Source organism: Equus przewalskii, chromosome 19, assembly GCF_037783145.1.
Source record: "Equus przewalskii isolate Varuska chromosome 19, EquPr2, whole genome shotgun sequence".
Lineage (NCBI taxonomy): Eukaryota > Metazoa > Chordata > Mammalia > Perissodactyla > Equidae > Equus > Equus przewalskii.
In genome coordinates this window covers 24,327,545-24,341,370 of record NC_091849.1, presented here as the reverse complement: position 1 = coordinate 24,341,370, position 13,826 = coordinate 24,327,545, and the positions used below count along the sequence as shown (strand labels likewise).

Below are 13,826 nucleotides of genomic sequence, written 5' to 3'. Positions count from 1 at the left end.
GGACCATTCTGCGTGTGCTGCTCCACAACACAAATGTGGACGCCTAAAACCTGAGCCAAGCTCTTGGGTCCAGTGTGACTGAATCCCACTGGGGCATGACAGAGTACAGCAGCGGTAGGGTCCCCATATATCTCAACGCTGACCACCTAGTGTGAAAACAAGAAAGATACTTTTTTAGATTACTCCTTAAAAAATAGTTGATGCTAATGGAAAGAAAAGTATTGGGAAAAGGACGGACAATAGAAAGGGGACCTCCAAGGGGATACATGGAAAATTACAGAAAGAGCTATTGATTTGTAGCTTTTGAGGATTTGAGAAGATGAGACACAAGGTGATTAGAATAATGATTAAAAAGTTAGGTCCCAGCCCCCTAATGAAAGCTTATATCCACTCCTTTCAGCTGATGACCACATCTAGAGGTCATTTAACTTCTCCTAACATGTGTTCCTACTTTGGGCTTCTGTCAGCGTTGTCGGCAGTCACAATGTCACTTGTGTCTGTTGGGACCTGTGGGCACAAGTCAACAGACATGCAGTGTTTGTCTCATGCAGCCCTCAGAGCCACGTGCCCGGGAAGAGGGCAGCTTGATGCACAGAGGGGCTGTGCTCCAGAAGGGGACCCACTGCCTATGCTGTTCCCTTTCACAGAGAAAGCAGGAGAGCAGACTCAAATAAGGAGAAAAAACATTTTCTGTGTGGGTGTCAGCTCGGAACACCAGCCTCCCAGGACCTGGGAACATTGGCTGATCCTCCCACAGGGAGAGAAGCAGTACTGTTCCCGGTTCATTGCCAGGCAACCCAGAGGAAGTCCCTGGGGTCATTGGTTAAACAGCCTTGCTCGTGTCCTTGCAGTGCCTTTGTTCACGGCATTCCAAGCCATGTTGTGCTGACAGTCCACACTCCTAACATCACCATCCGCTAGACCATGCCCACCCTCTCAGAAGGCATCCCCCCAACTCTGAGAGCAGGAGAATAGTCAGGCAGGGCCTCACCGAGAAGGTGACTTTTGAGCAAAAGCCTGAAGGAAGTGAGGGGTAAGCCAAGTGAGTATCTGCTTGAAGAGTGTTCTGGGCTTCCTCATAAAATTTGGAAAGTAGATATTGAAACTACAGCAGATGGGGAACAATACAGAAATATACACGATGGGTGCAGATCATAGGAGTGTGGGACTTAAATCATCCCAGAAGCATGGGGGTCATTTGAGAGTTGAGACAGGAGCCTCCTTGGTGGGAAAGCAGCACAATAGTGGGAACCAACATGTGTGTGCATGAGAGAGAGACAGAGACATAGCCAGACAGAGACAGAGACAGAGAGAGAAGGATGAGAGAAGTTTTACTGGACAGGAGCAAACACTGTTTAAGGCAGTGGTGTGCTGAGTAAATGTTTAACAACTGGCTCTCCAGGAAAAACAGAAAAATCCTGATTTGTAGCATTTGCTAATCCCCACGGTGTAAATACTGCCACTATGGCCAATTTCAGGCTACCAATGTTATACTGAACACGGAGTGGAAAGAAAGGAAAGAAAGCTTCAAACTAACATGTAGATTTCCCACTGGAGGCCTGAGAGGATGAAGATGCCAAGGGCAGAAATAAAACTCGGTGTGTGGACATGTACCAACCACTGATCTATTTTGTGACCATATGCAAGACCAACTGATTCAGGGTCTCATTCTTTTCATCCACAACCTGAAGGGACTGAGCTAAAGGAAATAGAAGTTTCCTTCTGTGCTCTACCCTTCATTTATTCTTTTCTCCCACAGGACCAATGTACTATAGGACCCTTCTCCTTAATGGCCTTCCTCATTTGTCTTTTCTCTGCCAAGTTTGGTCAGGTAGCCCATAGAGGTAATTCTCCATATCCAAAGGTCAAGTTGAGTCAAACATGGAATGAGCAGAGTGTGAGGCATCCCTGTCTTGGAGTTTCCACTCTTGGAAATGAGGCTCAACTGAGTGTGAAATGTCCCCTCACTCCACTGGGGCTGCTGCTTCTGTACCTGGAGGACACCCTGTGGGATGGTTCATCCACTGTCATTGCAACACTGCATGTCTGCCAGGCCCCCTCCTCCAGGAGCATCCTCCTGCTGGGGGCCGGTTGTTGCCAGAAACGAGTAGTGCTGCGGCTTAGCACAACTCCCCTCACTTCAATCTCTGAGAGTGGAAGCCGGCAAACCCCTGAGGGAAACCCCAACATCATCTACTCCTTTCACTTTTCCACATTTGGAGATAGATAGATAGATAGACAATTTCTATCTCTATCTATATCGTCTTTATATTATCTTGCAAATGTTTATATTAGATTTTACAAGGAACGAAGTGATTTCTCATGTGCCGTTTCATTTAATTGGTTTTCAAAACTCTGGGAGATGCTATTATCCCATTTTGCAAATGAAAACCTTCATCTCAGGGATGGCAAGTGACTCACCCCCAGACGCTTGCCCAGATGGCAGTATTTTAGCTCCAGATTTCCATGTCTTTCCAGAACATCTCAGTGCATGTCTGTGCTGTGTGCATATGTATACGTGTGTGTGCACATACACAAGCCACTTTACATAGGCTTATTATATAGGTATTTCTTATGACTAAGTTGGTGTCTTCTCTTACAACCCAGCCTTATGAATTCATCAGATATTTCTTGAGTGACTAGTAGATGCCAGACAACATCAGGAACCATCCCGAGAGCTGGCAATACAGCAGTGGACCAAACAGATCCCTAACCCCCAACACAACATAGAGCTTACAATGTAGCAGAGGCATTCTCAAAACCTGACCTTGACTGCAGGGCAAAGACTAGAAGGGGCAGGGGGGTGGGTAGATTGGGAGGGTGTGTTTTCTAACTCCAATGTGAGGAGGGCAGGAAATGGCCATCGAACCAGGGAGATATCCTAAGCAGGTAAGTAATGAAGCTGCCTTCCACCCTCTTTGTATCACCGTTTATTTCCTCACGCCAGGTTGGAATTTGGGGAATCTGTTCTTATTACAATAAGTTATATATAACTCTCTCACAAAAGAAACGATGTTGAAAATTAAATAATTTTATTTGTGTTGTTCTTTAGAACTCCAAACAATTCATACACATGATCTTTTTCATTCTCATTGTTACTCAAGTAAGTACTATCTCCATTTTACAGATGAAGAAACAGGTTCAAAATAACTAACTTGGCTAAGGCCACGGTTTTTAAAGGGCAGAACCTTGAGTCCAACCCAAGAGTGACTTGAATTTCTGTCCACATTCCCCCATGCCAGCAGGAAATGAGAACAATTCAATTCTGCTGTAAATCAAAGTGTGTCATTCCCAAATTGTGCTCACCAACAAGGGGTAGGTCACACAAACTACGATGCATTCACACAATGCAATACCATGCGGCAGTGGACAGGAAGCTCCTTTTGTTCACATCTGGAAAGTTCTCCAAGATGCATCGTTATAGAAAAAAGCAAGTGCAGAACAGCATATACAGTCCGCTAGCACTTGAGAGCAAGTTGAGGTGGGGAGGTGAAATAAAATACATTAATTCTTGACTCACATGTACATGAATTAACAATGGGCAGATACACAAGAAAAAACTGATTACCTAGGGAGCAGTAGAATAATTCAGTGAAGAAGTGGATCCTCAGTATATACCTTGTCATTTCAATTTGTTTGAACCCTCTGAATGTAACAAATTCAAAAGATTAGACACCCTTTGTACTAAATAGAGTTTCCCCTTAATAACATTTTCTTCCCCCTTTACTCTTCTTATCCCCAAGGCACACATTACACACAAAGAAATACACCCAGAATAAGTTTTTATTAGGAAAAAATTTGCAGGTGCGGAATCAATCAGTTATGTCAGTACAGTGACACCATTCATCCCTTTATTTCTGAGAAATAATGAGTTTTAAAGACATTCTGGACCCAGGCATCTCTTTGTAGTGAGAAACTTTTGAAACCTAAAGCGAGAGAAGAAACCAAAGTAAATGTGTTTGGGACTTCTTTCTCAGTCTTTGTCAACACCTGCAGAAAAAGTTACAGACCCTTTTCCTCATAATGAGTCAGCTTCTCTCTGGGTACCAGCCCTTCTCAATCTTTTATATAAAAACTCTCCATGGTAGGAGGACGCAGCCTCCTAGGGAAGAGGCTCTAATTCTGCTCTTCAGAGACAGTGGCCAGATTTGGCAAATAGAAATACAAGATGCTCAGTTAAATCTGAATTTCAGACAAACAATAATTTTTGTTTTCGTATAGAATGACTCATGCAATATTTTGGGGCATACTTATACTAAAACAATCATTTGTTCCCAATCTGAAATTCAAATTTAGCTAAGCATTCTGCATTTTTTCTTTATTTCTTTATATCCACTTTATTTCAAAAAGGATTTTAGGAGGCCAAAAGTTTAGATTTTGCCACTAACATCTCATAGAGTATTAAGAAGAGAGGGAAGTGTGTCACATACGAGTATATCTTTATTGTTTTTAATTGAGGGTATGATAGTTTACAACACTGTGAAATTACAGTTGCACATCATTATTTGTCATTCTTCTTACAGGTGAATCCTTTCACCCTTTGTGCCCACTCCCCACCTCCCTTCCCCTTGGTAGCCACTAAGCTATTCTCTTTGTCCATGTGTTTGTTTACCTTCCACATATGAGTGGAATCATACAGAGTTCATCTGTCTCTGTCTGGCTTACTTTGGATGATTGGATAAAGAAAATATGGTGTGTGTATATATATATATATATATATATATATATATGCATATGTATATAGAATGGAATATTACTCAGCCATAAAAAATGATAAAATCATCCCATTCACAACAACGTGGAAGGCCCTTGAGGGTATTATGTTAAGCATCCTGTATTTTTTCTGGCAACTGTATCCTCAGATGCTACCTGGAGGAAGCTAGTTAAGTGCATTTGAACATGTCAGTCCAGAGGGACAAGAAGTGCCTAGCTCAGTGCTACCAATGAAACTTTCTGTGATGACGGATTTTTTTTATGTTTTTGCTGGCCGATACAGTAGCCATCAGCAGCTTGAAATGTGGTTACTGCAACGGAAGACCCAAATTTTCAATTCAATTATTTTATTCAAATTTAAAAAGTCACACGTGACTAGTGGCTACTGTATTGGACAGAACAGCTCGAGAACCAGTCACATATCTCCCTCCAAATGTAGCCACTGGAATTTAAGACTAAGTGATGGCTGCAACGGTACATAATTCAGGAATAAACTCACAAGCCCCTGCAGCTTACTCATTATTTCCTTTCTGTGCAGATATAAGTTTATTGGCAACATATTCATTCTGAGTATTTGTTCTGAATATTTACTGAAGATCTATTATATGGGGAAGTTGTGAAGTATCAGGGTATAGAGATGAGTATGATAAACTTCTTCAGCACTCTCACCCTGTAGCTGAGAGGGTTAACTGGATAATCCCAGTGTTAGTCTGTAAAAGCCAGTGAGGTGCCCTATGTGCAGAGCAGACATTGTAAGTGGATGAGATGAGATAGCACTGACTGGGTGACTCTTTTCTTTCCAGCATTCTAAACATTTAGCAACCACAGACCCAGTAGCATATTAAAAAGGCTTCTTTTATGCATAATATTGGCCAGCAGAGTACAGGCCCTTAAAAGAATTAAGGGTTTCCTGAACATTATCATGAGACATTGTCTGGAGAGGTTAGTGCAGAAACATGGAAAAAGGCGGAGAGTGGAAAGCAAGTTGGGTGTACCTCTCAATTTCACTGCATTCCTGGTAGCTACATAGGGTGAGTAAGCAACATAGTATCAATGGTTGAGTCAGCAACGTAGTATCAATGGTTGGTGGGTAGACACTTTTACAGGGAAATTTAGATAACCACAGGCTGGGCTCTGAGAGGGCTGTCTGGCCTACAACATCCATTCCCTGGAACCAGGAACTGAGGGCCCACTATGTGCCAGGCCCTCTGCTAGATGCTGGGATGTCACAGTGAGTACAGACCAGGTCCCTACTTCATGGAGCACAGAGCATAAGGGGGAGAGGCAAAAAATAAGGGATCTGATAAATAAAATCTTAGACTGTACTTTTTTTGGCTGAAGAAGATTCGCCCTGAGCTAACATCTGTTGCCAATCTTCCTCTTTCTGGATGTGTGCCTCTGCCACAGCATGGCCACTGACAGATGACTGGCTTAAGTTGGTGCCTGGGAACCGAACCCAGGCCATAGAACTTAACCACTAGGCCACCGGGGCTGGGCCTTAGACTGTATTTTAAAGAATCTAAACAGTATGATTGATGGAAAGTGATTTGGAGTAAGAACTAAACAGAGGGAGGTTCCTTTTTTATTTTACTTTTTAGGCTTTAAGTTACAAACTTAGTACACACTCATTTTAACAATTTCCACACAGATGTTTACAAAGGTTAACAACCTCTCCTTATATAACATTATAATGGGGCTTTTATTTCTAGACAGTAGATACCCTATTTTCCCAGGTGTTTTTTTTTTTTTTTTGCCTTTTTGATTTATTTTTTCTTTCTTTATTTTTTTTTCTGCTTTATTTTCCAACCTCCCCCAACCCCCCCAACCTCCCCCCAAACCCTCCCCCCCACCCCCAGTACATAGTTGTATATCTTAGTTACAGGTCCTTCTAGTTGTGGGATGTGGGATGCCGCCTCAACGTGGCCTGACGAGCGGTGCCATGTCCGTGCCCAGGATCCGAACCCTGGGCCTGCGCAGCAGAGTGTGCGAACTTAACCACTCGGCCACGGAGCCGGCCCCTTGATTTATTAATTTAGTTATCTAATACTACTTTGTTGTACAACAGCCTAAACGTCTATTAGTAAATTTTAATAGGTATTGCCAGGACAGTTTCTCAAAAGATTATATGACAGTGGCAATTCTTCCTCATCCTCAGCACTTCTGAGTATTATTGGATTCAGTGGTTGACTATCCATACATGAGAATAGTATCTTCCTACTACTAGGAAGGTTAGCAGTTTTTTTTTCCTCAGATCTATTGACTATTTGAATTTAAGAAAAGATATAAAATATCTAGTTTAGTCAGTTTTTCTCTATTATTGTTTGCCTATTTCCTACCAGTTTGCAGGTCTTGCCTATATATTAAGGTCATTAATCTTTTATGTATCATGTTTTGCAAACCCTTTATCCCAATATATTGATTATTTCCTACTCTCTTTATGGAATATTGTGTCTTAAATTCTTTTTGGCCTGCGTGGCCTGTGTCCTCTCCTGTATGGTTTCGTGTTTCCTGCCTTCTTTAATAATGACACCTCCTCCTCAAAACACACACACATAGGACTGAGGTTTTACAAAGAGTTTCCCAAAATTTCCTCTAATATTTGTATTTTATATTCAGATCTTTAATCCATCTGGGTAGGTCTACTTCAGATACGCCTGTCTGAAGAAGACCTGAGACCTGGAAGGTGAGAATGAGCTCGCCAGAGGAAAAGTCAGAGAACAGACATTTCAGAGAAAGACACTAACAATGCAAATACATTGAAGCAGCAGTAGGGAGGGAAGATCTATTCCTCTGCCCTTCTCAGTTCTTCTGGCTAGTCCAAGAGTTACGTTGGCATGAGATGGAATAACAGGAGGAAGTCAAACAGAGTTTAATAACGTATATACACGAGAGAAACCCTGGAAAACTGAGTAATGCCAAAATGGCTGAAGCACCACCTTAAAGATTATCTGAGCTACCCCTGATGGCCTGGTGGTTAAAGTTTGGCGCACTCTGCTTCAGTGGCCCAAGTTCAGTTCCCAGGCATGGAACCACATCACTCATCTATCAGTAGCCATGCTGTGGTGGCAGCGCACATAGAAGAACAAGAAGGATTTACAACTAGAATATACAACTATGTACTGGGGCTTTGGGGAGGAGAAAAAAAAAACGGGAGAGAGGAAGATTGGCAACAGATGTTAGCTCAAGGCAAATCTTTCCCAGCAAAATAAATAAATAAATAAATACCATCCTTGGCTAAAATCAAAGGAGGATGTTGGGGGTAGTTGCTTAGGACTTCAAAAGGGAGGAGGTCAATTTACATGGAAATGGAAAACCAAATGTTTGGTAAACAAATGTTTACAGACCCATCTAGAGACAATGGGACCTGAGAGAGAACTTTGATAAAAATGGGCCTTTCTAAAAAATGAGCCTTGCTAGGTGCCTTCCTGTCTGTCTACCACACCTAGACTTATCTATGATGATCGCTCCTTCCTGGAACAGGCCTTCTATCTTACACATTTTTTGGCAGTTAGGAGGAAGCTCAAAGTTTCTTTCTGAGTCTTTTGTTCTTAAAAATAATCACACCAAAGAAACACATTATGGAGTGGCAAATTCTGTTCCCCACTACAGCAAAGAGTTGGCAAGTAGGAAGAGAGACCAGTAGAGAGATGGAGATGAAGTTGGGAAGGTGGGCAGAGGCCAGAGGCCATGGATGGCCCCTCAGGAGCATGGTGAATAAATTAAGATATGTATTGAATGTGTGGGTGACGTGACTTACAGATATTTTGGATTTGTGGAAATGAAAGAAAGGGAGCAAGGCCCACTCCTAGAACTTTTGCTTGAGTAAATGGATTTCTGGTAGTGTCACGTCCTGACTCGGGAGACCTGGAGGGAATAACAGGCTTAGGGAGCGCCATGTTAACTCCTGTGTCTTGGCAGTATTTGGGTTGAAAGGCTTGTTAGAGTTCCAAGCAAAGGTGTCAAGTAGAAATCTGTATACACACATTTGCATTTCGGGAAAGAGGTCAAGACTGAAGATATAAAATTGGAAGTTTATTGCATATAGATAATCTTCAAAACTGCAGTATTGATGGAATCATCAAGGAGACAGAGTAAAGAACAAGGGCTGGTACCAAGCTCCAAGGTACTAAAATTTAGAGCACATGAGAGTCTGGCCATTTTGAGATAGATCTTTAATGCAAGGACAATTTATTGTCACGTAAACTCAAGCCTTGTATTTTCAGCTCTGGCTATCACCAAATATGCGAAAGAGGGCACATACTTACCTGCCACTGCCCGGCGTCCCTCAGAGTGAGGAACAAGGTAAAAGTTTAAGCTTCAACTGGCAGATAGACAACATATAACAAAAAGTCTGGAACGTAGCACACTTGCTTCTTTCAGAAAGAGCCTCAACTATAAGTGACGTACATAAGTCCCAAGCCCTAAGAGATAGTGGTTCTGTCACCCTGCCCAAACCACAACTCAAACAACCAACTGCAATGTAAGGAAACGCAATAAAGTTCTGGTATTTTTTCAGTCTGACTACACTAATTCCATGCCTGAGAACTCACTTTATTCTGAAGTCTCCATGTCATATTCCAAATTCTGTTGGCATTACGATGATTATAATTACTTAGTCTTTTTTGTGGATTTGTGTATTTATTAATGATACAGTTTTCTAGGTGTAAAACTAGATGATAACTTTCTTTTAGTAGATTTTCTGATGATGCTAACTTAGTTTGGTACAATATTAAGGTACTTGAATAAAATAGAGAAGAATTCTTGGACTACATACGAACCCTTATTCTCACTTTCAGTATGCACTGGGAATTCCCAATTAAATTCCTAATATCCTCTAATAATATATATGCATTATACTTAGTAATATTTAAATTTATGATTATAACTCAGGATCAAGAGATGAAAAACTCTTAGAAGGTAACCTAATTCTAACTTTAAAATACATATAATCTTACAATTGATTATAAAATTTATCGTACTTGCAAAAAAAGACTTCAAATGATGTGTAAAAAAAAAGAAGTGAGGGTATGACGGATGGAGTAAAGGAAAGGATATTGCTGCATAGGTTACTTGGAAATTTAAAAAGGGATTTTATAATTGGTGATACTGTGTCAAACTGATCTGCTTTGTTCAGAAGGCCCCATATAACCAAATAATGATTCCCTCTCAGCCTCACATCTCAGTAAATCCCTGAGATCTACTTTGTCCCTGGTGCCCGGGTGCCTTCAGTAATTGGAAGGCCTGGGTTTATCATTCTCATCAACTTGCCCCAATTTAAATGGTCCTTCCCAGGACTCTTGAGGATGGTAGATAGAGACCTACTCAAGGTCTGGAAACCAACTGAAGCTACTGAGAGTTTATTGCCCACTAGAGAATTTTCCCAAGAAGTAGCTAGGGCTTTTGGATATAAACAGTGACATTTCAAAGTAGAAGGTGAAGAAACATGTTGGAGAGGGGGAGCGAGGAGACAGAGCTGTGAGGAACGTCCTCTGTTTGGGGAACAGACCCTTAGCATTACCTTTTAGGTAAGAGTTGGTCAATTGGCACCTTCTATGTTTTTTTGAAGATCCCCAAATAAGCTGCCAATGCAAACTGAATTTTCAAAAGGGATTTTCTACTGGAAAAAGAAGATGTTACTAGCAGCTTTTTAGTCTGGTGTGTAATTAATGTCTCCTCTGGTAATAAACTGACCCTCTAGAACAAAGTGCTTCCTGATGGCCCAGCCACTGACTCAGTTCAGTATTTACTCAATGCCCACTTATCAAGTGTTTACTGCATGCCAGGGTCTATGCTATTAACAATTTAACAAGACAGAGTCCTTGACCTGAAGGAAGTCTTGCTGAAGATGAAACAAACAAAATTAACACAATGTATCATTCACTACTAAATAACGAAATACAAAGTTTTGCTGGGGCTGGGAGGAGGGTGAAAGAGAATTCAAATTCAAGTCTTCTCTAACTCCTTTCCCCACTCTACAATAAATTAGTTGATCGAGTTCTGTAGCTCTTTATGAAGCCACTTACCCCACTTGTTCTCTTCTTTCACTTGTTATTAAACCAAAAGTGTATTGGCTTTTTTGTGTGCGTGGGTTCAGAGTGCTAACCCATTGTCAACATTTACTTGTCTACCTTTATGTAGATTCCACGGAGATCTCTCCTCCTTCCCTTAAATTCTTCACACAGTTCAGGATGCAATTAGCAACATTCTGGTATGTGGACAAAGTTAACTCATTATGTATTGAGTTCTTACTGGTTTCATTATTCTGACAATAATCCCTTAAGGAGCAGTGGTTATAGAATAGCCAGCGGTTAGAAGTCCTGGCTTCCTGATCTTGGGACTTAGACAAGTTGTTTACCCTCTGTTCCCGTTTCCTCACCTTGAAAATCAGGATCAGGAGAGCATTTACTTCTATGGTAGTTGGGTTAAATGAATTAATATGCTGGAAGCAGGTGCAAAAGTTCATGACACACAGTATGTGCTTAGTAAGTGTTAGCCATTACTCTGGAGTGCCCTGTATTCTAATTTCAGAACCCACACTGCTGAGTCTATTCTTTCATCACAAGGTGAGCAAAGGCATACGGGAAGAAATGGAGGCAGACAGAGGTTAAGCACCTAGCCCAAGGTCACACACTTAGTAAGTGTTGGACATGAGTTCAAAGACAACCTGGAAAACTAATGAAAAGGATCCTAAGGCACGTATAAAGCAATTCTGACCTAAGGATCCAAGTTCTCCAGCGTACAATGAACGCTGAGTTGAAAGAACCTGGTCCTGTCAGCAGACCTGGTCTCAAACACTGTGACGCTGATCCTTCCCCGAGTCTGATGACTCTCAGTCCGGCTGCCCATTAGAATCATTAAAAATTCCTCAGGGGGCCGGTTCCGTGGTCTAGTGGTTAAGTTCGCGCGCTCCGCTGCGGCGGCCCAGGGTTCGGATCCTGGGCGCGGACATGGCACCGCTCGTCAGGCCGCGTTGAGGCGGCGTCCCACATCCCACAATTAGAGGGACCTGCAACTAAGATATACAACTATGTATAGGGGGGGTTTGGGGAGATAAAGCAGAAAAAAAAAAAAAAAAAGACTGGCAACAGTTGTTAGTCCAGGTGCCAATCTTTAAAAAAAAAAAAAAAAAAAAACACTCCACAGGAAATTCTAACGTGTGGCCGTCAAGGTGCTTATTCCTTTTTCTGTAGCTTTGCCTTGACCAAACTCCCACTCTAGCCGCTTCTTTCGCTGGTGATTGCAAAGCCCGGAGGGAAGGGGGCGGAGGAGGGAGGAGTGCGGGTGGAGGCTGCCTCAAGACCGCCCGACTGTGAGCGAGGCGTCCGCGGGAACCAGTTTCTGCTTAGATTCTCTCTGCCAGCACACTCCCGAATTTGAATGCTTCAGACGAACGATTCCACACAAAATGCTTCAGTGGAGCTCCTCGAGGAGCGTTTAAATAAGAGGCCGCGTCTCCTTGGACTTCCGGAGTTGCTGCGCGCCAAAGCGTGCGCAAGCCTTGGCCCTCTCAGCGTCCTTACCCACCCAATCCCCCATAAAACACAAACCGAGTCAGCCCGAAGAAAGACTTCGTGAAACTCAATCCTGGAAAAGAGGATTCTAGGGATTTTTGCAAGGTCCCAGATCGCCACTGTTTGGAGTTGGAGCAGCTAAATTACCAGATCCCTGACAGCAATCGTTTTGGGAAGGCCTGCCGCCCTATTCTCTCTCTTTTAGGGCTGCGTTGGGAACTTAGGCGTTAGAGCCTCTTAAGATACAGAATTTAATATTAGTATAAATATAGTACAACACAGTTCGTTGCATCTCAGCCATCTATCTAGGTTAGGCGCATAAAGCAATGTAATTAATTAGCACAAAAATCTGATCAAGACACCATCAATCTACCCTCAGCTTACGGATGACAAAATTGAGTACCAGAGGTTAGAAATTAGCCCCTATCTCATAATTAGTAAGCAGGGTAGGAGCTAAAATTTGAGTTTAGATTCAGTCTGTGTTTTCAACTACCACCTATAAAATAACTCCGGGGAATCAATTTTTCCAAGGCCCCTATCAACGCCCTGGTGAGTTTCAAAAGGTTCTTTGAACATAAACCTGAGCGGGAGTCTAACTCTCTTAGAGGATTTAGGAAATGCGGGCCGCCTGCAGCCTAAAACGAGGCGTTCTAAAATACTCTGGTCAGGGGATAGACAGGGAGGTTACTATCCTGCTTGGGAAGTTTGCCTTCAACAAAGGAGTACTTTGCAAGGCAATCTTAAGTGTAGAGACCGCAATATACAGCTCTGCAGTTACGCAGTAGCCGGATGTGACTGATCACAGCCGGGTTACTGGACTGTCTTAAACGTGTACTTCGTGAGGACACCCGAGTACACATAAACCTATGCCATTAGTGGATTTAGCTTTTTCTGCCAAAAAAAAAGGCAAAAGCCAATTTTTGGTGACACTAAGACGATACTGCAAAGCAGGGCTGTTGCTTTATTATTCTAATTTGGAAAAAAACAACTTACCTTTGTATATTTCTTTTAATCTAAAGTGATATTAGCTCTTCCTTTGAAATGGTGGGGGGCTCTGAAAAGAGCCTTTGGGTTTCAAAGCGTTTCCGGAAACTCAGATGCCTGTCAATTCACTTGCCCTTAGCCTTGTGGTGACTCTCGGTCTTTTTGGGCAGCAGCACGGCCTGGATATTGGGCAGGACGCCGCCCTGAGCGATGGTCACGCGGCCCAGCAGCTTATTGAGCTCCTCATCGTTGCGGATAGCCAGCTGCAGGTGGCGCGGGATGATGCGCGTCTTCTTGTTGTCGCGGGCCGCGTTGCCCGCCAGCTCCAGGATCTCGGCCGTCAGGTACTCCAGCACCGCCGCCAGGTACACCGGCGCGCCAGCCCCAACCCGCTCGGCGTAGTTGCCTTTGCGGAGAAGGCGATGTACTCGGCCTACGGGGAACTGTAGACCAGCGCGAGAAGAACGAGACTTCGCCTTGGCGCGAGCTTTACCTCCTTGTTTGCCACGGCCAGACATCGCAAAACACAAAGCAAACACCAAGAAAACAACACTAGGTACTTGCCAAGATAGATGAAGTAAAGAAGTAGCTAAAACACTGCTGCTTTTATAGGCATTT

General features: G+C 42.8%; 1 protein-coding gene across 1 annotated transcript; it reads right to left on the bottom strand.

Moving 5' to 3' along the window:
- Positions 1–6,266: 6,266 nt before the first annotated feature.
- On the bottom strand, positions 6,267–13,800 carry LOC139077284 (histone H2A type 1-C). Its single transcript, XM_070584255.1, has one exon. It carries the CDS (start codon positions 13,724–13,726, stop codon positions 13,334–13,336), a length of 393 nt encoding a protein of 130 aa, XP_070440356.1. The 5' UTR covers positions 13,727–13,800; the 3' UTR covers positions 6,267–13,333.
- Between the last annotated feature and the right edge of the window lie 26 nt (positions 13,801–13,826).